General features: G+C 48.6%; 1 protein-coding gene across 1 annotated transcript in view; it reads left to right on the top strand.

The window, feature by feature from the left end:
- Positions 1-1644: 1644 nt before the first annotated feature.
- Positions 1645-27403, top strand: part of LOC137326017 (ankyrin-2-like) — a 418648-nt gene continuing 392889 nt past the window's right edge. The window contains exon 1 of the mRNA XM_067990953.1: positions 1645-1773. Coding sequence (XP_067847054.1) covers positions 1645-1773 — 129 coding nt within the window. The remainder of the gene's footprint in view (positions 1774-27403) is intronic.

The following is a 27403-nucleotide window of genomic DNA, read 5'->3' as shown; positions in this document are numbered from 1 at the left end:
ATTGAATCCCCACAACTACCACATTACGCTTCTCCTCCTCCTCCCCGCTTTGGACAGCCTCCTGCTCCACGGTGCTGGTCAGCATTCTGGCTGTCCTTCCGACAGTCTTTATCCTTATCCTCACAGGTAGCAAGTCCATTGTACCTGTTGGGTAGGAGCAGTTTCTGCGGGTCCTCGTTCTCTATCTCCCTTACTTTGTACACTATTGGTCACACCAACCCCGTTCTGATCCTGTACCTCTCCTTGAGGTGTGACCGAGGTCTGGAGGAAACTGTCCAGATACTCCTCCCCCTCCCTTATGTGTCAGAATTATGGGATGGAAGTCTTGCTTTTCAAATTTAATGGAATTCTTTGAGGATATCATGAATCTCTTTGAAATGGAAATTCTGTGGATGTGATATATTTAAACTCCAGTGAGACTTTTGATAAACTATTTAACCCATTGTGCATTGTGCCTTATGAGAATTCCAAGCAGACATAAAAAAATTACATTTAAAGGTGCATGAGGTTAAAGATTCCTGTTTTAATTATATCCTCCAAAGAGAAAATTTAAAGAAGCAAGTATAGGAAATCTCAGAGTGTTATTTAACCAGCTTGTGGGCTTTTACTGATATACCACAATGTTTGACACTCACTGCTTGTGGTGAGCACTTACACTGATCATTTGCAGATTCTCCAGATGTAAAGACTGTTTTATTGACGGTCTATGGTTGCTGACTTTACTGAGCAAAACTTGAATGAGCTACGCTCTCTATGAATTTCTACATACCTTTTAGTTAAACATTTGCTTGTAGATGAATTTTCAGTATTTGGCTGTTATTGGAAAGAAATGACTGGTGCTGGAGCTTTTTCCAGCTAATGAGACACCTATAATCACTTAGGTTGCTATCCAGACAACCCAAGGATTGAGCGATGTACTATATTGTGCAAAAATACCCTGAAGTCATCTTTGGTTAAGTGTTTATTTCAGATTTTTGAACACAAAATCACTTGTGGTAAAAAGATAAATCATCAAGAACAATAGCATTACAAAAGTCAGAATCCCCCTCTCCCCACACACCTATAGATATAAATAGAATTACTGATTGCTGACAAAATTGCAGAAACCCATCTCACGAGAAGACCTGCTTTAAATGGGAAAGGAAATATCCAGTGTTTTGTAGCAGAGACAGCAGCAGTAGCAGCACCAGTCATTAAAGCAGACTGCACCATTTCTCAGCACGTAGTGAGGTGTAGCTTAAACAGGAAGGGTTTCTCCACCACCCCCCCCCATAGTTTCCATTATATGGGTTCTGCCTGCTCTAGTCGGGGGATACAGCCAGTCCCAGGGCCCCAGAAGGCCTTGTTCTGACGTTATATGCTCAAGGATATGCTCTAAGTCTGTCGTCTTATTACCCATTGCAGTTCCGAGGAGAGCTGGCCTCAAAGTTGCTTCACATTCTTGGGGAGGATTGCCTCTGTGGAACTGAATTGCATTTTGAATTAAGGGCGCTGCAAGTATTTTGTTTGAGGGGTGACCTTTCTGGTGGGATTGCAGTCCTTGATACCTGCCTCCTGTGCACTGTCCTTGCTAACAAGTCACCCGAATTTGTGATTGGGGTGACTTAAAATTTTAAACCAGAATCTTGGTGTTTCCCTTCCGTTATGGCTCATGCTGCAGCTCACCTTAAAAAAGCCCGGGACCTTGACCATGAAGAGAAGGAAAAGGAAAGAGAAAAAGAGAGGAAGAAGCAATCGAAGAGAAGCAGTGAACGGTTAAGTCGTAAACGCAAGGTACGCCACCTTACCAAATATATATTGCCACTGACTGTTTAAAGGCACCTGCTATACGTGTCTTTACTCAGCAATGATTATAGATTCACTGCATTGTGGTGCCCTGCCAGCCCTGTCAGAATACCATTAAATTTGTAAACATATGCTAAATCGGGGATCTATCAATAGGCTTTCTATTGTAGGATACCCAACCGGATTTAATTAACTGGATTAAAATATGCCTATTTTTCTGACCACCTTAATGCAGACTGCAGCAATAATTTGTTTTCATGCAACACTTGTGCTGTGTCTTCCGATGCTGTTTGTTCGTGTGTGTGTGTTTGTTAGTGTGGATGTGTGTGTGTGAATCTTCCATCACCAGTGTGCACAGAGATACTAGCTAGCAATGCCCTTTGCAGCAAACAGCACCTGCAATAAACTATCCATATGCTGGTGTTTTGCTGAGAGACAGCCTTCATGCATTGCAGTGTATACAAGGCACTGACAGATATTTAAAAAAGGATTGAAATTATTTTTGTCTTTTATATTATAACATCCAACATGACTACATTTTACAGTAGTAGAATTTTTTTTTTAAAATTCCAGTCACTATTTCTGTTTAAACTGGGCTATATTGAACCATCCAGAATGCAGTTAGAATTGACTGAGGTGATGTGATTTTTAATAGGGCAAATCGGAGGCTTTTCTGCAGTAGGAATATTTTGCTATTCAAGAACACCTAGTTTTATTATTAGGCACTGCTGCAATTGGAAATCTTGTGTGATTTCTCATTCCAATAGTCAAAAACTGCAGGATTTGGGATTGTAGTGAATTAGCTGCAGTGAAAAATGTAATGAGGTTTGGGAAAGATTCAGCAACATTATAAACACGGCCAATGACAGACACTGTAACAAATTGCTTGGATTTTATGCAACACCTGTTCTAGTCAAAGAGAATGCTTATTAATGGGCATTTTTAAATTAAAATTATTTATTTTTTTGATGTAAGACTGATCAGAGAGGTTTCTGATATTTTTCATATATCACACCTAACAATGTTAAAATAGTATATAGTGAAACACATACATTTTTATTTATTTTTAAAATAGATTCAAATCCAGGCTAGAAAAAAAAAAGAAAATATTACATTTTCAGTGTTCAAGATAATGTTTCATTTAATTTTTTTTTCAAAAGCTAAATTATGCAACATTTTGACTGGTTCAGTCTGATCAACAAGTTATAAATTTGCACTGGTTTTAGATCTTACATTAGATTTTACAAGGAGCTGGAAGTCAGTTTGGTGCATTCAATGATTCCTTCCAGTACTTAGATTTGTTCCCAAATAGCGCCACCGCACGTAAAGTGCTCAGCACCAGCTAGTGAGGGAATTAATTCTGAAGGAGCAGCTAGTAATTCCATATCGATGAATGCTCCAGGCATTTTCTTGAATTGGAATAAGTTCTGCATTCTATAACTATGCAAAGAAAACTGTTTCTTATTCTTATACTAAGGCACAAATGGAAAAAAAAAGTTTAAATTCCATATTGTGTATTAATATAGGTGCACGTGTAAAAGAACGCACAGAGAAAGGCCTTACTTTATTAAGTCTGATTGCTGTTTCAATTCAGGCAGTTGCCATAGGCGACAGAAGACCTCAGCATCATACTTTTCTGCTGGTTCTCATATCTGTCTGCCCCTAGCACTATTCCATTCAGGTCTTACTGTTCACTCAGAATCAGACACTAAGAAATATTGTACCTAAATGTAATTCAGGACCCACTCTAGTGGGCATAAAACTTTGTTTTTCAAGGACGGGGTTTATTAATTGGTGACTAATGCTAAACCTCAATATCCTTCTTATCAACAAAATAATATGTTACCTCAGGGGTGACCTCTATACTATGTCACCAATCAAATGGATGCCCTGATTTAAAAGTCACCCATGGGATGGTGTACATTATTTTTAATGATTCTCTTTTTCAAGAAAAAATAACTAACCGCAAATCTTGACATGTTCAGAAAAGAAAAAGGAAAGTATGTTCTTCTGGGAATACCAAGTGTTCTTTGATGCAACAATGTTGTGCTTCCATAAGTTATTTAATATTGTGTATGTCAAGAGTTTTTAAAAGTATTTGATTCTGATTATATGACTTTTCAAAATGTGGTTGAATACTCTGCAGTTGGATATCTGATTAAACACATTGATCCCAAAATTCCTGGAGCCAGAGAGGGAATTTGGTGCAGCACCCAGTCCCACACCCATTTAGACTGTCCCTTTAAATTCTAGTAAGGGGGCCATCGGTGGATTTTTTGCCCATCACGTCAAGGGGGCATGTCTAATGGAGTTCCCAGGCTTACCCAGGAAATTCTGCCTTTTTATGCCATCCATAGGCCTCAGTGGAACTCATGAGTCCCATTTAGACCTATTAAAAAGCCTCCAACCTTTTCAGGGGAATTGGTTACCTTCCCAAAATGGCCTATTTACTTAACTGGGAGCAGAAGATCTGAAGATCTGCCTGACCATCTGGTTCCTGACAATTTATTTCGACTTATGTTTTTGGAACATTTTATCTGCGGTGAAGGCGATTGGTAAATTAAAGCAATATTCTGAACTTTGCAAAATTTGAGCAATTCTGAGTAATTTGGAAAAATTGAGATTGTGATCATTTCAATTCACCTGCCTCTAACAAAAAGACCTAGTAGTACATGTGAATAGAATGGTGTCAAGTTCACGGCACTTTTACTTGTCCGCAATATTCAGTGACTCCATCCTGGCAGAAATTAGTGGCAGGGAATGACTACAAATTTATGTTATTTTTTCAGTTACGATTTGGTATTCTCAATCTCGTGTTTTTTAATAGTTTATTCGGTATGTGCCTGAGGTGATTCAGTTGTGCGTGTGTGCACGTGTGTGTCCATGGTGGTCTTGTGGTGTGTATGCAGAGAAATTTGTTGGACGTTTATTTTCCTGGAAGTTTCACTTGTGATTAGTTAGCTCCCTCAGGAGGTGAATAAATGAAATGAAGCCCATATTAACACATTGTCTGCGTGAGAGATGGGCCACCTATTCTCATCTTATTCCACGCTTGTTAAAGGTTTTGATATTGCTAATTGAAACAGTCCCTAGTGCCCTCGAAGTATGTGTCTGAATGTATAATGACCAATAGGTGCATTTTTGTCCATCTCTAGTCGAGTGATACTTGAATGTTTGAATCTATCAAATAATGGCTATGTGTCTTGGTCCTATAATCTGAAATGGTTGGTGTATGTCTGAATCCATAGAGCTGTAGGGATGGGTGCCTGCCCAAATCCATTATGGTTTAGTGTAGACTCTTTCCTGTTTGAGTTCCAGATCGAAATGTGTATTTTTACCTTGTAGTTTCCTAAAAAATAAACACCTGTATTATCATTTTGGGTACTGAAACGTTTTATTGCTGTGGTTATGGAAACTACATGAAGGAAAATGCTACAGGAATTTCCTAATGTTATAACACAAGAAGATCAATTCTAGGACTGGGTGCAAGCTAGGTGGTTACAATTTGTTCTGCAGTTTAGTACCCACTTCACTATACCTTGGAGACAAGAACAGAAGCAGTAATAAAAACAGAAAATGCTGGAGAAGCTCAGCAAGCCAAGCAGCATCTGTGGAGAAAGAATCAGAGTTAATGTTTCAGGTTGAAGACCTTTCATCAGAACTGGAAGATGTTCAGAGTTAAAGTTTTTGAGCAAGTACAGAGCCGGGGAAAGGAGGGGGGGAGGGAGGCGGGTGGAGGAAAGAACAAAAGGGAAGGTCTGTGATAGGGTAGAGGGCACGAGTGATTTTCTCATTACTACATAGTAGGCAGTACCCCCATGAACCACCAAAAGCTGCCCATGCATCATTCAATCTGAAGATATTGGAAGGGGGGGGGGGGTGTTGCTGCTGAAGAACCTGTAAGCCTGTTAGTTTGCATTTGCACTGCAGCACACCAGTTCTTTATTGTTGTGGTTGCTCAGTTGGGGTTTTCAGTCATTAATCGCATTGCAATCTCTTAAATGCCATATCGCTTTGTAATCTGTTAGGTTATCAGATTACAACTTGTTTAATCACATATTTCATGTTGCATCTGTTATATTGCACTGAAATCTGTACATTGCAATATAAATTGCAATCTGTCTATTACCATATTGAATACAATCTGTTCTATTCAGTCATAATCATATTGTAAGCTTTTCAGTTGTGTGTTGAGTTGTAATGTTCTTATAAAATCTTTACGGCATGGATATTTTGCTCATGTAATTGCTGTAAAATTATGTTAACACCTCCTGAACTTCCCAGTTGTAGTTTATATGATGACAAACAACCTTTAGCTAATTGAACATCTTGTACCTCCAATGAGGTTTTGATTTCATGGGTTCCATTTCTAGTTCTAACTAGTGGCATGTACTAGGGAAAATACTTAGGCCTTTCATCTGCCATAAACACAGATCAATCAGAGTACTTCCACTGACAAAAAGGAATACCTTCACTGGACCTGATTACACAAATGGAGGCCTCTTTTTATTAGCCAGCTCATGAGTTCCATTGGTACAGAGTTTATTTTTAACAGTGAAGATCAGAATGCATTGGCTCATGCCTCCATTAGTTAGCTGCCTCAGGTACTATGTGGAAGCAGCACTGATGGTTTTGCAAAGTAAGCTATGGGAGGATAGCACTTTGAAGTAAAATGTAGCAGAAAGCAATTTTCCCTCAGTTGCACAATTATTGGCAAATAAAGTGGAAGCTGATGGTGCAAATACAAATCACCCTCATTCGTGTTAATCATCAGACTGCATTTAATGCTTAAAGGACTGCCTGGTATCCTGTGAAAATTACTTTTGTCTAAAATTCTGAATCTTCTCCTTCCCCCATCAATTGTTCAATCAATGTCAATATTCAATAGTATCACAGAGAGAGATGATCTTTATTGACTATGGGCAAAGTGATATCAGTACAGTAAATTTCTCATGGTGTCAACCTTTGCAGGAAAGGTGCAGTGCGTAAACCAGTGAAGAGACCTGTTTGTTTCTGTAAATTCCCTGAAAACCTTTTGTTATCATTCAACGGTGATTTCCTCATGCTCATAAAGTTTTGATTTGTGAACAATGAAGGAGAAATCAAATAAAAAACCTTGTTATGGTCTTGTTAACCACATTAATGCTAGGAATGGGATTGTTAGATCCTTTTTGCATGGAAACATTTAGTGCTTTCCTCAACTTAGAAATAATTGAAAGAGGGTGATATCTTATCGAGTTTTATTTATGAGCAGAGGTAAGGTTGTCCAAGGAATATATTTTCTTCAGGGTGTAAAATTAAAGAATAATTATTTTACTAAACAAGTCCTTTCTTTCTTTAAACTGTCATAATAAACCAATAACAGTTTAATTAAGCAATTTTCCTTTACCTGTGTACACATGGGAATGTAGATACTCGAGTAGTAATGGCCCACACCAGCTTTTTTTAAATTCGTTCAAGGGATGTGGGCGTCACTGGTGAGGCTGGCATTTATTGCCCATCCCTAATTGCCCTTGAGAAGGTGGTGGTGAGCCACCTTCTTGAACTGCTGCAGTCCGTGTGGTGAAGGTTCTCCCACAGTGCTGTTAGGAAGGGAGTTCCAGGATTTTGACCCAGCAACGATGAAGGAACGGCGATATATTTCCAAGTCAGGATGGTGTGTGACTTGGAGGGGAACGTGCAGGTGGTGGTGTTCCCATGTACCTGCTGCCCTTGTCCTTCTAGATGGTAGAGGTCGCGGGTTTGGGAGGTGCTGTCGAAGAAGCCTTGGCGAGTTGCTGCAGTGCATCCTGTGGATGGTACACACTGCAGCCACAGTGCGCCGGTGGTGAAGGGAGTGAATGTTTAGGGTGGTGGATAGGGTGCCAATCAAGCGGGCTGCTTTGTCCTGGTTGGTGTCGAGCTTCTTGAGTGTTGTTGGAGTTGCACTCATCCAAGCAAGTGGAGAGTATTCCATCACACTCCTGACTTGTGCCTTGTAGATGGTGGAAAGGCTTTGGGGAGTCAGGAGGTGAGTCACTCGCCGCAGAATACCCAGCTTCTGACCTGCTCTTATAGCCACAGTATTTATATGGCTGGTCCAGTTAAGTTTCTGGTCAATGGTGACCCCCAGGATGTTGATGGTGGGGGATTCGGCAATGGTAATGCCATTGAATGTCAAGGGGAGGTGGTTAGACTCTCTCTTGTTGGAGATGGTCATTGCCTGGCACTTGTCTGGCACGAAAGTTACTTGCCACTTATGAGCCCAAGCCTGGATGTTGTCCAGGTCTTGCTGCATGCGGGCTCAGACTGCTTCATTATTTGAGGGGTTGCGAATGGAACTGAACCCTGTGCAATTATCAGCGAACATCCCCATTTCTGACCTTATGATGGAGGGAAGGTCATTGATGAAGCAGCTGAAGATGGTTGGGCCTAGGACACTGCACTGAGGAAATCCTGCAGCAATGCCCTCAGGCTGAGATGATTGGCCTCCAACAACCACTACCATCTTCCTTTGTGCTAGTTATGACTCCAGCCACTGGAGAGTTTTCCCCCTGATTCAACTTGACTAGGGATCCTTGGTGCCACACTCGGTCAATTGCTGCCTTGATGTCAAGGGCAGTCACTCTCACCTCACCTCTGGAATTCAGCTCTTTTGTCCATGTTTGGACCAAGGCTGTAATGAGGTCTCGAGCTGAGTGGTCCTGGCGGAACCCAAACTGAGCATTGGTGAGTAAGTGCGACTTGATAGCACTGTCGACGACACCTGAAGCGGGGTTCTGCTCTTTGAGGCATGTGGGCAATTATCTTGCTGACATTTTTGACCTGACCCCACACTTTCACATGGTCCTCACTATCAGTCATGGTCTCTGTGCTTAAACCCCACTTAACTGAAGAGTTGCAGATCAATATGAAGTACATTAAATGCCAGTATATTTTCTTTTTTAAACAAATTTACACCCTTAGTATAGTAAGACATATGTGTGGCAAAATTGTGCTGGGAACGCACATGTTGTAAATCAGCCCATTGGCCACCAAAATCACCATTGCTTCTTCTGTACTATACATTGTACAAAAGCACTAACCCCCAAAGCTGTGCACTTTAACAATTAATGCCATGTAATGTAATGACTCACCATACCTTAATTGTTAACTCATCAAACACTCATGCACTTCGACCAAATCTTTAACCTTCCTGCAATCAGAAAAAGCATACCAACCTGCTCTAAGTGCCAAATACAGCTTTGCTGCCCAACTGAAGAGAAGGCCAGTAGAACACAAAATGCCATATTTGTGAATCAATTACCTATATGCTCAAATGAATGATGTTTCACTGTATGAATACCTGTTTCACACAGTACATCCTTAGAGCCCTCTCTTTGAGCAGAATGGTCATATTTGTTACATGGAGCACCATGATGTACTTCTGAGTGTAAGGAGTAGTATTTACCAACCTCAACTGAGGATTATACGCACCACATACTGTCATCTTTGTTTTCGATGTATACTGTAACAGCAGGATCAATTGTAGTCTATGACCTAATGGAAGAGCAAGTAATATGGAAAACTGATGCTCTGCATTTGAGAGCCGTGAGCCATTCAGGTTAGCTACTCTACAAATTAGAAGGTTGCATGAATTTGGATTGCAAACTGATGCACTCTCCCCAAAAGGAGTGTCTCCATATGTAGGCCAGCATCCTTTGTTTAAAGGTTGTCGAGGCTCCATTGTTTTGTTGCTTCCATTGGTACCATTGCTCACCCTTTTTTCAGTGATAGTTACATGAGCAGGCATTATTGGCAAGGTCCATTCAACAAGACTTCTGCAATGCTACAATAGCTATCCTGTACAGTCATGGCTTGCACAATGATAATGTTATGAGACTTCTCTTTTTTAAAAAACTTATCTTTGTACAAGCATCTCTCTGTCAGTGCAAGATGAAGTAATGGCTTCAAATGACAACAAACTCAGGTTAGCAGCTTGAAACTTGTGAAAACAGTGCATGTTAAAAGCTCGAGTAATTTTGGTTCCAGAATGTGCATTACCTTGCTGGATATCATTAAGTCATGATCTGTACATATTTTCATGTCCTTTGTGTTTCTGAATCACCATAGAAATGCTCCGTAATCCACATCCCAATATCCTGGACCTGAACTTGGTTCGTGGGCTGCTGTCTTATCTTGAAAATATCATTTTGTTTCTCATGTATTCCATCAAGGATGTTGAGAGCTTGGTCAGAACACCGGAGGTTGTCATTGCCAAGCAGCCATTGCTTGTGCATTCTGATTTCCTTACTGTGCAGCTGTATTTGAGATCTGTTCAGAAACTTTTTTTTTTATTTGTTCATGGGATGTGGGCGTCACTGGCAAGGCCAGCATTTATTGCCCATCCCTAATTGTCCTTGGGAAGGTGGTGGTGAGCCGCCTTCTTGAACCGCTGCAGTCCTTGTGGTGAAGGTTCTCCCACAGTGCTGTTAGGAAGGGAGTTCTAGGATTTTGACCCAGGGACGATGAAGGAACGGCGATATATTTCCAAGTCGGGATGGTGTGTGACTTGGAGGGGAATGTGCAGGTGGTGTTGTTCCCATGTGCCTGCTGCTCTTGTCCTTCTAGGTGGTAGAGGTTGTGGGTTTGGGAGGTGCCGTTGAAGAAACCATGGCGAGTTGCTGCAGTGCATCCTGTGGATGGTACACACTGCAGCCACAGTGTGCCAATGGTGAAGGGAGTGAATGTTTAGGGTGGTGGATGGGGTGCCAATCAAGCTGGCTGCTTTGTCCTGGATGGTGTCGAGCTTCTTGAGTGTTTTTGGAGCTGCACTCATCCAGGCAAGTGGAGAGTATTCCATCACACTCCTGACTTGTGCCTTGTAGATGGTGGAAAGACTTTGGGGAGTCAGGAGGTGAGTCACTCGCTGCAGAATACCCAGCCTCTGACCTGCTCTTGTAGCCACAGTATTTATGTGGCTGGTCCAGTTAAGTTTCTGGTCGATGGTGACCCCCAGGATGTTGATGATGGGGGATTTGGCGATGATAATGCCATTGAATGTCAAGGGGAGATGGTTAGATTCTCTCTTGTTGGAGGTGGTCATTGCCTGGCACTTGTCTGGCGCGAATGTTACTTGCCACTTATGAGCCCAAGCCTGGATGTTGTCCAGGTCTTGCTGCATGCGGGCACGGACTGCTTCGTTAGCTGATGGGTTGCGAATGGAACTGAACACTGTGCAATCATCAGCGAACATCCCCATTTCTGACCTTATGATGGAGGGAAGGTCATTGATGAAGCAGCTGAAGATGGTTGGGCCTAGGACACTGCCCTGAGGAACTCCTGCAGCAATGCCCTGGGGCTGAGATGATTGGCCTCCAACAACCACTACCACCTTCCTTTGTGCTGGTATGACTCCAGCCACTGGAGAGTTTTCCCCCTAATTCCCATTGACTTCAATTTTACTAGGGCTCCTTGGTGCCACACTCGGTCAAATGCTGCCTTGATGTCAAGGGCAGTCCCTCTCACCTCACTGTTGTGAACTGTTATAACTGTTGTATAAGCAGCTTAAGAATTATGGAAATGATCATCATTGTAGGTACACACTGATTTGGCAGTTTCTTCTGGGTGAAGGATAAAACCAACAGAATAAAATCAGGTGTCCCTGGCAGTGTGATTGACAGGTAATAGCAAAAACCAAAATGGGCAATCTTCAATTTTTTTCTAAATGGAGAAATTAAATCCTTCTTCAAAATCAGGTTTTTGTTAATATTTTACATCATTACAACATTGAGCAAGTGTGAAAACCTTTTTATTGTATTTGGTTCTTGTCGTGAATCAATGCTGTGACAAAATGCTTCTTGAGAGGGTTAAATGGGCAGTGTCATCATGGTAAATTCCTCTTAGACACATAACAATGTTTATCAATGGAGGTGGGCATGATGACGTAATCAACATCCTGGGGATCACCATTGACCAGAAACTCAACTGGACCAGCCACATAATTGCCATGGATACTACAGCAGGTCAGAGGCTGGGTATTCTGCAGCAAGTGACTCACCTCCTGACTCTCCAAAGCCTCTCCACTACTTACAAGGCACAAGTCAGGAGTGTGATGGAATACTCTCCACTTGTTGGAATGGGTGTAGCTGAAACAACACTCCAGAAGCTCGACACCATCCAGGACAAAGCAGCCTGCTTGATCAGCGCTTCACCCATGGCTGCAGTGTGCACTATCTACAGCATGCACTGCAGCAATTTGCCAAGGCTTCTTTGGCAGCACCTCCCAAACCAGGTGACCTCCACCACCTGGAAGGACAAGGGCAGCAATTGCATGGGAACACCACCACTTCCAAGTCACACATCATCCTGGCTTGGACGTATATGGGGATAATGTTGATTTTGGGAGATAATGTAAAACAGGCAATAGCAAATCGGCACTCTGTTTTACATCTCTCCCCATTTGCATTTCCATTGACTTCAATGGAAACGGATATCAGGAGAGATGGGAAGTGGGCTGCCGATTCGCTAATGCCCATTTTACACTATCTCCCGAAGTCAAAATGATCCCCATAAAGTCATACAGATACAACATTGCCTTTGCTCAAAACATTAAGTGCAAGCCTGAAGGTAAGTTTCAAACACATTTTTTGTAACCCCTGTAATCTGGTGGTCTACTGTGAGGTTTTGAAGAATGCAAGTCAGTATTTGGTTGGAACATGACAAATACAGTTGAGCTTCAGTCTCAGTTAGATCTGCTATAATCTTAACATCTGTACTTTAAGCTACTTTCAAGTATAATCACTTGCTTTCCTTTCATTCCATTCCCTGTAATCGACAGTACATGTCAATTTCAGCTCAGTGACCACTGATTTCATTGCAACTCAGCTGTTGCAGAGATTAGAGATTAAGCAATGGCGACAAGTGTAATATTGAAATAGATTTTAAAGAAAGATATCCAAGTTTATATAACTAAACATTTAATTGGCAGGCCTTTTCAAATTCATTTTATACAAACAATCTGCAATCACTGTAAAAGGGTTTTAAAAGATTTCTGTAACCTTAATACATATTTTGATGTACAATCTGTATTGTTCAGTATGACACTGTTGCCTTTTTCGTTCCTTCTTCAGAGGACGTGGAAGGTCTCTAATTTCCTCTTCCCTCTCCTCTACCCCCCAGTTCATGCTCTGGCTGAGAGGGCAAGCTGCTTTCAAGCTTTACCAATGCACTGCTGTGGAGGAGTGCCTGGAAAGTTCATCTCTCTGATTCTCAGTCTGCCTGTGGGGAAACACCCGACCTCAAGTAATCATTTCTCCGTAGCTAACATTAGGAGCTGAGCATAATGGTGGAATCAATCCAAGATCCCACCACTTGTAAAAAGCCACACCTGTTCATCATTTTTACAGTTAAGAGGTTGAATAATAATGCCAAGTGCTAATGGTTAAAAATGTAACTTCAAAGTGATGTGCTTCTGTATCAGAACTGTTTGAAATGGTGACAGAAGTAATTGTTTGTTAATGGTATTATGGGGAGGCATATTGAGAGCAGATCTGGTTTACATAAAGCTGATCTCATGCAGCTTTAGCTGTACTAAGGTTCCTTCCTGTTACAATCGAGATGAAGACAAGAAAGTACATTTTCTCCTTCAAAGCTCCCGGCAGAGAGCTTTACATTCCTGGCACATGAAAGTCTGTGCTGGCAAGGCTTAAGATGGAAATTTACCTCAAATACTGCAGAGCCTGTGTTGGCCATTTCTTGCACTTTGACACTATAACTTTGGTTTTAAACCCCAGTGGATCGTGAATCCTCATTGACAGAACCTGCAGTGTGCACCAACATTATATTGAAAAGAAGAACATAAGAACATAAGAAATTGGAGCAGGAGTAGGCCAATTGGCCCCTCGAGCCTGCCCTGCCATTCAATAAGATCATGGCTGATCTGATCCTAACCTCAAATCTAAATTCATGTCCAATTTCCTGCCTGCTCCCCGTATCCCCTAATTCCCTTTACTTCTAGGAAACTGTCTATTTCTGTTTTAAATTTATTTAATGATGTAGCTTCCACAGCTTCCTGGGCAGCAAATTCCACAGACCTACTACCCTCTGAGTGAAGAAGTTTCTCCTCATCTCAGTTTTGAAAGAGCAGCCCCTTATTCTAAGATTATGCCCCCTAGTTCTAGTTTCACCCATCCTTGGGAACATCCTTACCGCATCCACCCGATCAAGCCCCTTCACAATCTTATATGTTTCAATAAGATCCCCTCTCATTCTTCTGAACTCCAATGAGTAGAGTCCCAATCTACTCAACCTCTCCTCATATGTCCGCCTCCTCATCCCCGGGATTAACCGAGTGAACCTTCTTTGTACTGCCTCGAGAGCAAGTATGTCTTTTCTTAAGTATGGACACCAAAACTGTACGCAGTATTCCAGGTTCAGTCTCACCAATACCTTATATAACTGCAGCAATACCTCCCTGTTTTTATATTCTATCCCCCGAGCAATAAAAGCCAACATTCCGTTGGCCTTCTTGATCACCTGCTGCACCTGCATACTAACTTTTTGGTCTTCTTGCACTAGGACCCCCAGATCCCTTTGTACTGCAGTACTTTCTAGTTTCTCGCCATTAAGATAATAACTTGCTCTCTGATTTTTCCTGCCAAAGAGCATAACCTCACATTTTCCAATATTGTATTGCATTTGCCAAATCTCTGCCCACTCACCCAGCCTGTCTATATCCCCCTGTAGGTTTTTTATGTCCTCCTCACTCTCCACTTTCCCTCCCATCTTTGTATCATCTGCAAACTTTGATATGTTACACTCGGTCCCCTCCTCCAAATTGTTAATATAGATTGTAAAGAGTTGGGGACCCAGCACCGACCCCTGCGGAACACACACTGGCTACTGGTTGCCAGTCCGAGAGTGAACCATTTATCCCAACTCTCTGCTTCCTGTTAGATAACCAACCCTCCACCCATGCCAGAATATTACCCCCAATCCAGTGATTCTTTATCTTGAGCAATAATCTTTTATGTGGCACCTTGTCGAATGCCTTCTGGAAGTCCAAATACACTACGTCCACTGGTTCCCCTTTATCCACCCTGTACGTTATGTCCTCAAAGAACTCAAGCAAATTTTTCAGACATGACTTCCCCTTCGTAAAGCCATGCTGACTTTGTCCTGTTAAATTATGTTTATCCAAATGTTCTGCTACTGTCTCCTTAATAATAGACTCCAAAATGTTACCCACCACAGATGTTAGGCTAACTGGTCTATAATTTCCAGCCTTCTGCCTACTACCCTTTTTAAATAAGGGTGTTACATTAGCAGTTTTCCAATCTGCCGGGACCTTTGCCGAGTCCAGAGAATTTTGGAAAATTATTACCAAAGCATCCACAATCCCTATTGCCACTTCCCTCAAGACCCTCGGATGTAAGCCATCAGGTCCAGGGGATTTATCCGCCTTGAGTCCCATTAATTTACTGAGTACCAATTCCTTAGTGATTTTAATCGTATTTAGCTCCTCCCCGCCCCCCCCCCCTAGAGCCCCCTGTTTGTCCAGTGTTGGGATATTCTTAGTGTCCTCTACCGTAAAGACTGAAACAAAATATTTGTTCAGCATTTTTGCCATCTCCACGTTTCCCACCATTAATTTTCCAGTCTCATCCAAGGGACCTACGTTTGCCGTAGCCACCCTTTTTCTTTTTATATAACTATAGAAACTCTTGCTATCTGTTTTTATATTTTTTGCTAATTTATTTTCATAATCTATCTTCCCTTTCTTAATCAATCCTTTAGTTACTTTTTGCTGTCTTTTGAAGACTTCCCAATCTTCTATCCTCCCACTAAGTTTGGCTACCTTATATGTCCTTGTTTTTAGTCGGATACTATCCTTAATTTCTTTACTTAGCCACGGATGGCTGTCATTTCTTTTACACCCTCAGTGGAATATATATTTTTTGAAAGTTGTAAAATAACTCCTTGAATGAACACCACTGCTCATGTACCGTCTTGCCTTTTAATCTATTTTCCCAGTCCACTTTAATCAATTCTGCTCTCATACCATCATAGTCTCCTTTATTCAAGCTCAGTACGCTTGTTTGAGAACCAACCTTCTCACCCTCTAATTGGATATGGAATGTAACCATGTTATGGTCACTCATTCCAAGGGGATCCTTAACTAGGACATTATTAATTAATCCTGGCTCATTACACAGGACCAGGTCCAAGGTTGCTTGCCCCCTTGTAGGATCAGTTACATACTGCTCAATAAATCCATCCCTAATACACTCAATAAACTCTTCCTCAAGGCTGCCCTGCCCTATTTGATTTGTCCAGTTAATATGATAGATAAAATCCCCCATAATTATAGCTGTTCCCTTATTACATGCCCCGACTATTTCCTGATTAATACGTCTTCCAGCAGAGTTGCAACTATTAGGAGGCCTATATACTACGCCCACTAGTGTTTTTTTCCCCTTATTATTCCTTATCTCTACCCAAACTGTTTCATTATCCTGATCCTTTGTCCCAATATCATTTCTCTGTATTACAGTGATTCCTTCCTTTATTAACATAGCCACCCCACCTCCCCTTCCTTCCTGCCTGTCCTTCCTGATTGTTAAATACCCTGGCATATTTAATTCCCAGTCGTTGTCACTCTGCAGCCATGTTTCTGTAATGGCCACAAGATCATACCCATACGTAGTTATTTGTGCCGTTAACTAGTCCATTTTGTTACGAATGCTACGTGCATTCAGATAAAGAACTTTATCTGTTTTGTGACACTTAGTTCCTGCTTTTTCCTTTTTTAACACTTTACCTTTTACTCCATACCTTCTGTCCCTTCCTGACACGCTTTCCTCTGTCTCCCTGCTCAGGTTCCCAACCCCCTGCCACAGCTTTGATGCTGGGTTGATCGCCTTACGCCTTCTAGTTTTTATTTTATCTGTCGTGCCTAAAGTACACTTTCTTTCCGCTGCTGTACGCTTCTCCCTCTCACTTGTTCTTGAACAACTGTTTGTACTATTTGTATTGTAGATTTCCCTTGGGTCTTCCCCTCTCTTGCTGCTCTCAATTTTATTCCCTTCTGACTCCCCGCTCAGGTTCCCATCCCCCTTCCGCTCTAGTTTAAACCTTCCCCAACAGCACTAGCAAACACCCCCGCAAGGACATTGGTCCCGGTCCTGCTCGGGTGTAACCCGTTGTGCTTGTACAGGTCCCACCTTCCCCAGAACCGGTCCCAATGTCCCAGGAATCTAAATCCCTCCCTCCTACATCATCCCTGCAGCCACGCATTCATCCGGTCTATTCTCCTGTTCCTATTCTCACTAGCATGTGGCACTGGTAGTAATCCTGAGATCACTACCTTTGAAGTCCTGCTTTTTAATTTATCTCCTAACTCCTTAAATTCACCTTGCAGGACCTCATCCCTTTTTTTACCTATATCGTTGGTTCCAATATGGACCACGACTACTGGCTGTTCACCCTCCCCCTCCAGAATGCCCTGCAGCCGCTCCGTGACATCCTTGACCCGAGCACCAGGGAGGCAACATACCATCCTGGAGTCACGTTTGCGGCCGCAGAAACGCCTATCTGTTCACCTTACAATTGAATCCCCTATCACTATAGCCCTGCCACTCTTCTTCCTCCCCTCCTGTGCAGCAGAGCCACCCGTGGTGCCCCGAACCTGGCTCTTGCTGCATTCCCCTGATAAGCCATCTCCCCCAACAGTATCCAAAGCAGAATATCTGTTTGAGAGGGAGATGGCCCCAGGGGACTCCTGCTGTACCTGCCTAGTCCTTTTACTCTGCCTGGCGGTCACCCATTTCCTTTCTGCCTCCGTAATCTTTACTTGCAGTGTGACCACCTCACTGAACGTGCTATCCACGATAGTCTCAGCATCGCGGATGCTCCACAGTGAATCCACCCGCAGCTCCAGCTCCGAAAGACGGTTAGCCAGTAGCTGCAGCTGGACACACTTCCTGCACACATGGTCGCCAGGGACACTGGTAGTGTCCATGACTTCCCACATAGTGCAGGAAGAGCATATCACGGGTGCGAGCTGTGCTGCCATGACTTGCCTTAGACTCTCAGACTCTCCTCCCGCTCTCGGTCTCTCCTTTTATACTGTGCTCACCTCTCGGACTCTCCTGCCTCACCTGTGACGTCGCACAGTAGTTGTCTCTTGTTGCAGGTCTGCTGCTGCTTTTATTCCCCAATCTCAGTCTTCTACTGTCAGGTCCATTGCCGCTCTGGGGAAAAAGTTAGGAAAAGCAAGGCAAAGCAGCACCTCCTTCCCCCACTTCACCGAACTCCCACACATACCAAACTCTCCGTTCACACTGTGCTGTCCTGTATTTACTTTATTGATACAAATATGGTCATTACTCCCCTGAAACTTCCTCTATTGTCCCCCCTAAGCTCTTCCCACTCTGTGATAAAATCAATACTCATTGTGCAGTCTCTTGCTGTATCTTGTTCTTTTTTGGGCCCTCAAAAATGACATTTCTTACCTCAGTCTTTCCTTCCTCCTACAGCCTTTTAAATTCCAAGTTTAGTGTTATTTAACAACTACTTCTTGATCTATCTCATTTTCAGTCCTGCCCTTTCTTAGTTTTAGCTGGTGTTATATACTGTGGTCCTGTCCTTTACCTGGGTTTCTCAATAAAGAAAACTTACTGCTGTATTTTGCCTTATGAAGACCGACTGATAAGCGGGACACATCATTTCCAATAGGTCATCCCAATTAACAGACTGTTGCAATTCTGGCTACTTCCCGGCTAAATCACCCGGTCCGGATGGGATGCATCCTAGGTTGCTGAGGGAAGTAAGGGTGGAAATTGCAGAGGTACTGGCCATAATATTCCAAGCATCCTTAGATATGGGGGTAGGGCCAGAGGACTGGAGAATTGCAAATGTTACACCCTTGTTCAAGAAAGGGTGTAAGGATAAACCCAGCAACTATAGGCCAGTCAGTTTAACCGGAAAACTTCTAGAAACGATAATCCGGGACAGAATTAACAGTCACTTGGATGAGTGTGGATTGATTAGGGAAAGCCAGCACGGATTTGTTAAAGGCATATCGTGTTTAGCTAACCCAATAGAGATTTTTGATGAGGTAACAGAGAAGGTAGATGAGGGCAATGCAGTTGATGTGGCGTATATGGACTTTCAAAAGGTGTTTGATAAAGTACCGCATGGTAGGCTTGTCATCAAGGTTGCAGCCCATGGAATAAAGGGGACAGTAGCAACATGGATACAGAATTGGCAAAGCGACAGGAAACAGAGAGTAGTGGTGAACGGTTGTTTTTTGAACTGGAGGAAGGTGTACAGTGGTGTTCCCCAGGGATCAGTACTAGGACCACTGCTTTTCTTGATACTTATTAATGACTTGGACTTGGGTGTACAGGGCACAATTTCAAAATTTGCAGACGACGTGAAACTTGGAAGGGTAGTGAATAGTGAGGAGGATAGCATTAGACTTCAAGAGGATATAGACAGGCTGGTGGAATGGGCGGACACATGGCAGATGAATTTTAATGCAGCAAAATGCGAAGTGATACATTTTGGGAGAAAGAATGAGGAGAGGCAATATAAACTAGAGGGCACAATTCTAAAAGGGGTACAGGAACAGAGAAATCTGGGGGTATATGTGCACAAATCGTTGAAGATGGCAGGGCAGGTTGAGAAAGTGATTAAAAAAGCATACGGGATCCTGGGCTTTATAAATAGAGGCATAGAGTACAAAAACAAGGAAGTCATGATGAACCTTTAGAAAACACTGGTACGGCCACAACTTGGAGGTATTGTGTCCAGTTCTGGGCACTACACTTTAGGAAAGATGTGAAACCCTTAGAAAGGGTGCAGAAGAGATTTACCAGAATGATTCCAGGGATGAGGGACTTTAGTTACGTGGTTAGACTGGAGAAGCTGGGGTGGTTGTTCTTGGAACAGAGAAGGTTGAGAGGAGATTTGATGGAGGTAATCAAAATCATGAAGGGTCCAGACAGAGTAGATAGAGAGAAACTGTTCCCATTAGCGGAAGGGTCAAGGATTTAAGGTGATTGGCAAAAGAACCAAAGGTGACATGAGAAAAATCTTTTTTATACTGCAAGTGATTAGGATCTGGAATGCACTGCTTGAGGGATGGTGGAGGCAGATTCAATCATGGCCATCAAAAGGGAACTGGTAAGTACTTGAAAGTAAAAAATTTGCAGGGCTACGGGGATAGGGCGGGTGAGTGGGACTAGCTGGATTGCTCTTGCATAGAGCCGGCACGGACTCGAAGTGCTGAATGGCCTCCTTCCATGCTGTAACCGTTCTATGATTCTATGTTTTCTACGATTTTTCTATTCCCAATTCTCTTTATTTATGCTGTGTGTAAAAGTCAGCTTCCTGACTTCCTAATAAGCCTATACTTCCTATGAACCAAAGCCTATCTTAGGATAGCATGTTCAAACTCATCCACATTTCCACAAATATAAGTAAAATCATCAGAGATAAAAAAACAAATTGTCCTTTCCAAAGATACACATTTGATTTGTTATTGTTCAAAGGACTTCTGGGGCTTTAAACCAGACTACCTGGCTACACCTTCCAAACTATAGAAACAATGGGGCTAATTTTAACCCCCCCACGATGGGCAGGGGGGCGTTAAATTGTTAAGAATGTGAAACCCACCGTGGACATGCCTACTTCGGTTTAACCGCAGTGGGTTTGGGGGCAGGCGAGTAACCCACTCTGGAGAGGCGGGTCAGTGATTTCAATATTCAAAATATGAGGCTGCATTCCTCAGATTTTGGCAGCCATTTAAATTTAACAGCTGAGAGCCGGGTTTGGGAAAGCCGACAGCTGAAGGGATGCGAGAATTGCCAGATCCAGCAGGTAAGTACTTTTCCAGCACTGATTGTGGGCCAGGAGGAGCAGGAATGCTTCCCCCCCCCCCCCGCCCCTGCCAAGCACACCTTCAGCTGCGATCTTCTCCCCCCATCTGCCCCCCGGATCTCTTTCCCCCCCAAGCCCCACAACGGGGTAGAGGAGCAAAGGGATCTCGGGGTACAGATACACAAACCAATAAAAGCAGCGACACAGGTTAGTGAGGCTATAAAAGAGCCAAACCAAGCATTGGGGTTCATTTCTAGAGGGATAGTATTGAAAAGCAGAGGTCTCCATATTACAAATAAGATATAGAGGCACTGGAGAAGGTGCAAAAAAGATTCACAAGGATGATACCAGAACTGAGAGGATATACTTATCAGGAAAGGCTGAAAAGGCTGGGGCTCTTCTTTCTGGAAAAGAGAAGGCTGAGGGGTGACCTGATAGAGGTCTTTAAGATAATGAAAGGGTTTGATAGGGTAGACGTAGAGAAAATGTTTCCATTTGTGGGGGAGTCCGGAACTAGAGGTCATAAATATAAAACAGTCGCTAATAAATCCAATAGGGAATTCAGGAGTAACTTTTTACCCAAAGAGTGGTAAGAATGTGGAACGTGCTACCACAGGAGTAGTGAAGAAAATAGCATAGATCAATTTAAGGGGAAGCTAAATAAACACATGAGGGAGAAAAGAATAGGATACCCTGATAGGGTTAGTTAAATAAACGTCAGCATAGACCAGTTGGGCTGAAAGGCTTAATTCTGTGCTGTAGATTTGATTTAACTACCCTCCCCCATGATCTCCTTCCACTCCCCCAGCCCCCGGCAATCTCTCCCGCCAAACCCCACCCCCCCCGCGATCTCTCCCGCCAAACCCCACCTCCCCCGCGATCTCTCCCTCCCCCACGATCTCTCCCCCCCCCATCCGCGATCTCTCCCCCCCCCATCCGCGATCTCTCCCCCCCCCCACCCGCGATCTCTCCCTCCCCCATCCGCGATCTCTCCCCCCCCCATCCGCGGTCTCTCCCCCCCCCCCCATCCGCGGTCTCTCCCCCCCCCCCCCCGTCCGCGATCTCTCCCCCCCCCCCCGTCCGCGATCTCTCCCCCCCCGCCATCCGCGATCTCTCCCCCCCCATCCGCGATATCTCCCCCCCCATCCGCGATCTCTCCCCCCCCATCCGCGATCTCTCCCCCCCCATCCGCGATCTCACCCACTCCCCATCCGCGATCTCTCCCCCCCTCCAATCCGCGATCTCTCCCCCCCCATCCGCGATATCTCCCCCCCCATCCGCGATCTCTCCCCCCCCATCCGCGATCTCTCCCCCCCCATCCGCGATCTCACCCACTCCCCATCCGCGATCTCTCCCCCCCTCCAATCCGCGATCTCTTCCCCCCCCATCCGCGATCTCTCCCCCCCCATCCGCGATCTCTCCCCCCCCATCCGCGATCTCACCCACTCCCCATCCGCGATCACTCCCCCCCCCGCATCCGCGATCTCTCTTCCCCCCCCATCCGCGATCTCCCCCCCCCCATCCGTGATCTCTCCCCCTCCCCCCCTCATTCGCGATCTCTCCCCCCCCCCCACATCCGCGATCTCTTCCCCCCCCCATCCGCGATCTCTCCCCCCCCCCATCCGCGGTCTCTCCCCCCCCATCCGCGATCTCTCCCCCCCCCATCCGCGATCTCTCCCCCCCCATCCGCGATCTCTTCCCCCCCCATCCGCGATCTCCCCCCCCCATCCGTGATCTCTCCCACTCCCCCCCCCATCCGCGATCTCTTCCCCCCCCATCCGCGATCTCTTCCCCCCCCATCCGCGATCTCTTCCCCCCCCATCCACGATCTCCCCCCCCCATCCGTGATCTCTCCCCCTCCCCCCCCATCCGCGATCTCCCCCCCCGCCATCCGCGATCTCTCCCCCCCCATTCCGCGATCTCTCCCCCCCCCATCCGCGATCTCTCGCCCCCCATCCGCGATCTCTCCCCCCCCATCCGCGATCTCTCCCCCCCCCCAACCTCGATCTCTCCCCCCCCAACCGCGATCTCTCCCCCCCCATCCGCGATCTCTCCCCCCCCCCCATCCGCGATCTCCCCCCCCCCCCATCCGCGATCTCTTCCCCCCCCATCCGCGATCTCTCCCCCCCCCATCCGCGATCTCTCCCCCCCAATCCGCGATCTCTCCCCCCCCCATCCGCGATCTCTCCCCCCCCATCCGCGATCTCTCCCCCCCAATCCGCGATCTCTCCACCCCCCATCCGCGATCTCTCCCCCCCCATCCGCGATCTCTTCACCCCCATCCGCGATCTCTCCCCCCCCCATCCGCGATCTCTCCCCCCCAATCCGCGATCTCTCCCCCCCCCATCCGCGATCTCTCCCCCCCCATCCGCGATCTCTTCCCCCCCCCATCCGCGATCTCTCCCCCCCCCCCCAATCCGCGATCTCTTCTCCGCCCATCCGCGATCTCTTCCCCCCCATCCGCGATCTCTTCCCCCCCCCCCCATCCGCGATCTCTTCCCCCCCATCCGCGATCTCTTCCCCCCCCCCCCATCCGCGATCTCTTCCCCCCCCATCCGCGATCTCTTCCCCCCCCATCCGTGATCTCTCCCCCTCCCCCCCCCATCCGCGATCTCTTCCCCCCCCATCCGCGATCTCTCCCCCCCCCATCCGCGATCTCTCCCCCCCCATCCGCGATCTCTCCCCCCCCCCATCCGCGATCTCTTCCCCCCCCATCCGCGATCTCTTCCCCCCCCATCCGCGATCTCTTCCCCCCCCATCCGCGATCTCTTCCCCCCCCATCCGCGATCTCTTCCCCCCCCCCCCATCCGCGATCTCTTCCCCCCCCATCCGCGATCTCTTCCCCCCCCATCCGTGATCTCTCCCCCTCCCCCCCCCATCCGCGATCTCTTCCCCCCCCATCCGCGATCTCTTCCCCCCCCATCCGCGATCTCTTCCCCCCCCATCCGCGATCTCTCCCCCCCCATCCGCGATCTCTCCCCCTCCCCCCATCCGCGATCTCTTCCCCCCCCCCATCCGCGATCTCTTCCCCCCCCATCCGCGATCTCTTCCCCCCCCCATCCGCGATCTCTCCCCCCCCCAACCGCAATCTCTCCCCCCCCAACCGCGATCTCTTCCCCTCCCATCCGCGATCTCCCCCCCCCCCCCATCCGCGATCTCTTCCCCCCCCATTCGCGATCTCTTCCCCCCCCCATCCGCGATCTCTTCCCCCCCGATCCGCGATCTCTCCCCCCCCATCCGCGATCTCTCCCCCCCCCAACCGCAATCTCTCCCCCCCCAACCGCGATCTCTTCCCCTCCCATCCGCGATCTCCCCCCCCCCCCCATCCGCGATCTCTTCCCCCCCAATCCGCGATCTCTTCCCCCCCCATCCGCGATCTCTTCCCCCCCCATCCGCGATCTCCCCCCCCCCATCCGTGATCTCTCCCCCTCCCCCCCCTCATTCGCGATCTCTCCCCCTCCCCCCCCCAACATCCGCGATCTCTCCCCCCCCCCCATCCGCGATCTCTCCCCCCCATCCGCGATCTCTCCCCCCCCCATCCGCGATCTCTCCCCCCCCATCCGCGATCTCTCCCCCCCCCAACCGTGATCTCTCCCCCCCATCCGCGATCTCTCCCCCAACCGCGATCTCTTCCCCCCCCATCCGCGATCTCTTCCCCCCCCATCCGCGATCTCTTCCCCCCCCATCCGCGATCTCTTCCCCCCCCCCCATCCGTGATCTCTTCCCCCCCCATCCGCGATCTCTTCCCCCCCCCAACCGCGATCTCTTCCCCCCCCAACCGTGATCTCTCCCCCCCCCCATCCGCGATCTCTTCCCCCCACATCCGCGATCTCCCCCCCCCATCCGTGATCTCTCCCCCTCCCCCCCTCATTCGCGATCTCTTCCCCCCCCCCCCACATCCGCGATCTCTCCCCCCCCCCCATCCGCGATCTCTCCCCCCCCTAACCGCGATCTCCCCCCCCCCCCATCCGCGATCTCTCCCAACCCCCATTCCGCGATCTCTCCCCCCCATTCCGCGATCTCTCCCCCCCCCAACCGCGATCTCTCCCCCCCATCCGCGATCTCCCCCCCCCCCATCCGCGATCTCTCCCCCCCCTAACCGCGATCTCTCCCCCCCCATCCGCGATCTCTTCCCCCCCCATCCGCGATCTCCCCCCCCCCATCCGCGATCTCTCCCCCCCCATCCGCGATCTCTCCCCCCCCATCCGCGATCTCTCCCCCCCCCATCCGCGATCTCTTCCCCCCCCCATCCGCGATCTCCCCCCCCCCCATCCGCGATCTCTTCCCCCCCCATCCGCGATCTCTTCCCCCCCCATCCGCGATCTCTCTCCCCCCCATCCGCGATCTCTCCCCCCCCCATCCGCGATCTCTTCCCCCCCATTCCCGATCTCTTCCCCCCCCATCCGCGATCTCTCCACCCCATCCGCGATCTCACCCACTCCCCATCCGCGATCTCTTCCCCCCCCCAACCGCGATCTCTTCCCCCCCCATCCGCGATCTCTCTCCCCCCCCATCCGCGATCTCTTCCCCCCCCATCCGCGATCTCTCTCCCCCCCCATCCGCGATCTCTTCCCCCCCCATCCGCGATCTCTCTCCCCCCCCATCCGCGATCTCTTCCCCCCCCCCATTCGCGATCTCTCACCCCCCCAATCCGCGATCTCTTCCCCCCCAACCGCGATCTCTCCCCCCCTCCAATCCGCGATCTCTTCCCCCCCCATCCGCGATCTCTCCCCCCCCATCCGTGATCTCTTCCCCCCCCATCCGCGATCTCTTCCCCCCCCCATCCGCGATCTCTTCCCCCCCCATCCGCGATCTCTTCCCCCCCCCATCCGCGATCTCTTCCTCCCCCCATCCGCGATCTCTCCCCCCCCATCCGCGATCTCCCCCCCCCCCCATCCGCGATCTCTTCCCCCCCATCCGCGATCTCCCCCCCCCCCATCCGCGATCTCTCCCCCCCATCCGCGATCTCCCCCCCCCCCATCCGCGATCTCTTCCCCCCCATCCGCGATCTCTTCCCCCCCCCCATCCGCGATCTCTTCCCCCCCCATCCGCGATCTCTTCCCCCCCCATCCGCGATCTCTTCCCCCCCATCCGCGATCTCTCCCCCCCCCCCATCCGCGATCTCTTCCCCCCCATCCGCGATCTCTTCCCCCCCCCCATCCGCGATCTCTTCCCCCCCCCATCTGCGATCTCTCCCCCCCCATCCGCGATCTCTCCCCCCCCATCCGCGATCTCTCCCCCCCCATCCGCGATCTCTCCCCCCCCCCCCCATCCGCGATCTCTTCCCCCCCCATCCGCGATCTCTTCCCCCCCCATCCGCGATCTCTTCCCCCCCCAACCGCGATCTCTTCCCCCCCCATCCGCGATCTCTCCCCCGCCCCATCCGTGATCTCTTCCCCCCCCCCATCCGCGATCTCTCCCCCCCATCCGCGATCTCTCCCCCCCCCCATCCGCGATCTCTCCCCCCCCCCATCCGCGATCTCTTCCCCCCCCATCCGCGATCTCTTCCCCCCCCATCCGCGATCTCTCCCCCGCCCCATCCGTGATCTCTTCCCCCCCCCCATCCGCGATCTCTCCCCCCCATCCGCGATCTCTCCCCCCCATCCGCGATCTCTCCCCCCCCCCATCCGCGATCTCTTCCCCCCCCATCCGCGATCTCTTCCCCCCCCATCCGCGATCTCTCCCCCGCCCCATCCGTGATCTCTTCCCCCCCCCCCATCCGCGATCTCCCCCCCCCCATCCGCGATCTCTCCCCCGCCCCATCCGCGATCTCTCCCCCGCCCCATCCGCGATCTCTCCCCCGCCCCATCCGCGATCTCTCCCCCGCCCCATCCGCGATCTCTTCCCCCCCCATCCGCGATCTCTCCCCCGCCCCATCCGTGATCTCTTCCCCCCCCCCCCATCCGCGATCTCCCCCCCCCCATCCGCGATCTCTCCCCCGCCCCATCCGCGATCTCTCCCCCGCCCCATCCGCGATCTCTCCCCCGCCCCATCCGCGATCTCTCCCCCGCCCCATCCGTGATCTCTTCCCCCCCCCCATCCGCGATCTCCCCCCCCCATCCGCGATCTCTCCCCCGCCCCATCCGCGATCTCTCCCCCGCCCCATCCGCGATCTCTTCCCCCCCCATCCGCGATCTCTTCCCCCCCCATCCGCGAACTCTTCCCCCCCATCCGCGATCTCTCCCCCCCCCCCCCCATCCGCGATCTCTCCCCCGCCCCATCCGCGATCTCTCCCCCGCCCCATCCGCGATCTCTCCCCCGCCCCATCCGCGATCTCTCCCCCCCCCCATCCGCGATCTCTCCCCCCCCATCCGCGATCTATTCCCCCCCCATCCGCGATCTCTTCCCCCCCATCCGCAATCTCTTCCCCCCCCATCCGCGATCTCCCCCCCCCCCATCCGCGATCTCTTCCCCCCCCATCCGTGATCTCTCCCCCCCCCCATCCGCGATCTCTTCCCCCCCCATCCGCGATCTCTTCCCCCCCCATCCGTGATCTCTTCCCCCCCTCCCATCCGCGATCTCTTCCCCTCCCATCCGCGATCTCTTCCCCCCCCCATCCGTGATCTCTTCCCCCCCCCATCCGTGATCTCTTCCCCCCCTCCCATCCGCGATCTCTTCCCCTCCCATCCGCGATCTCTTCCCCCCCCCATCCGTGATCTCTTCCCCCCCCCATCCGTGATCTCTTCCCCCCCCCATCCGTGATCTCTTCCCCCCCCCATCCGCGATCTCTTCCCCTCCCATCCGCGATCTCTTCCCCCCCCCATCCGCGATCTCT

The sequence above is a fragment of the Heptranchias perlo genome, chromosome 1 (assembly GCF_035084215.1).
Source record: "Heptranchias perlo isolate sHepPer1 chromosome 1, sHepPer1.hap1, whole genome shotgun sequence".
Classification (NCBI taxonomy): domain Eukaryota; kingdom Metazoa; phylum Chordata; class Chondrichthyes; order Hexanchiformes; family Hexanchidae; genus Heptranchias; species Heptranchias perlo.
Note: the sequence above shows the minus strand (reverse complement) of the source record. Positions and strands in the feature narration are given on the sequence as shown.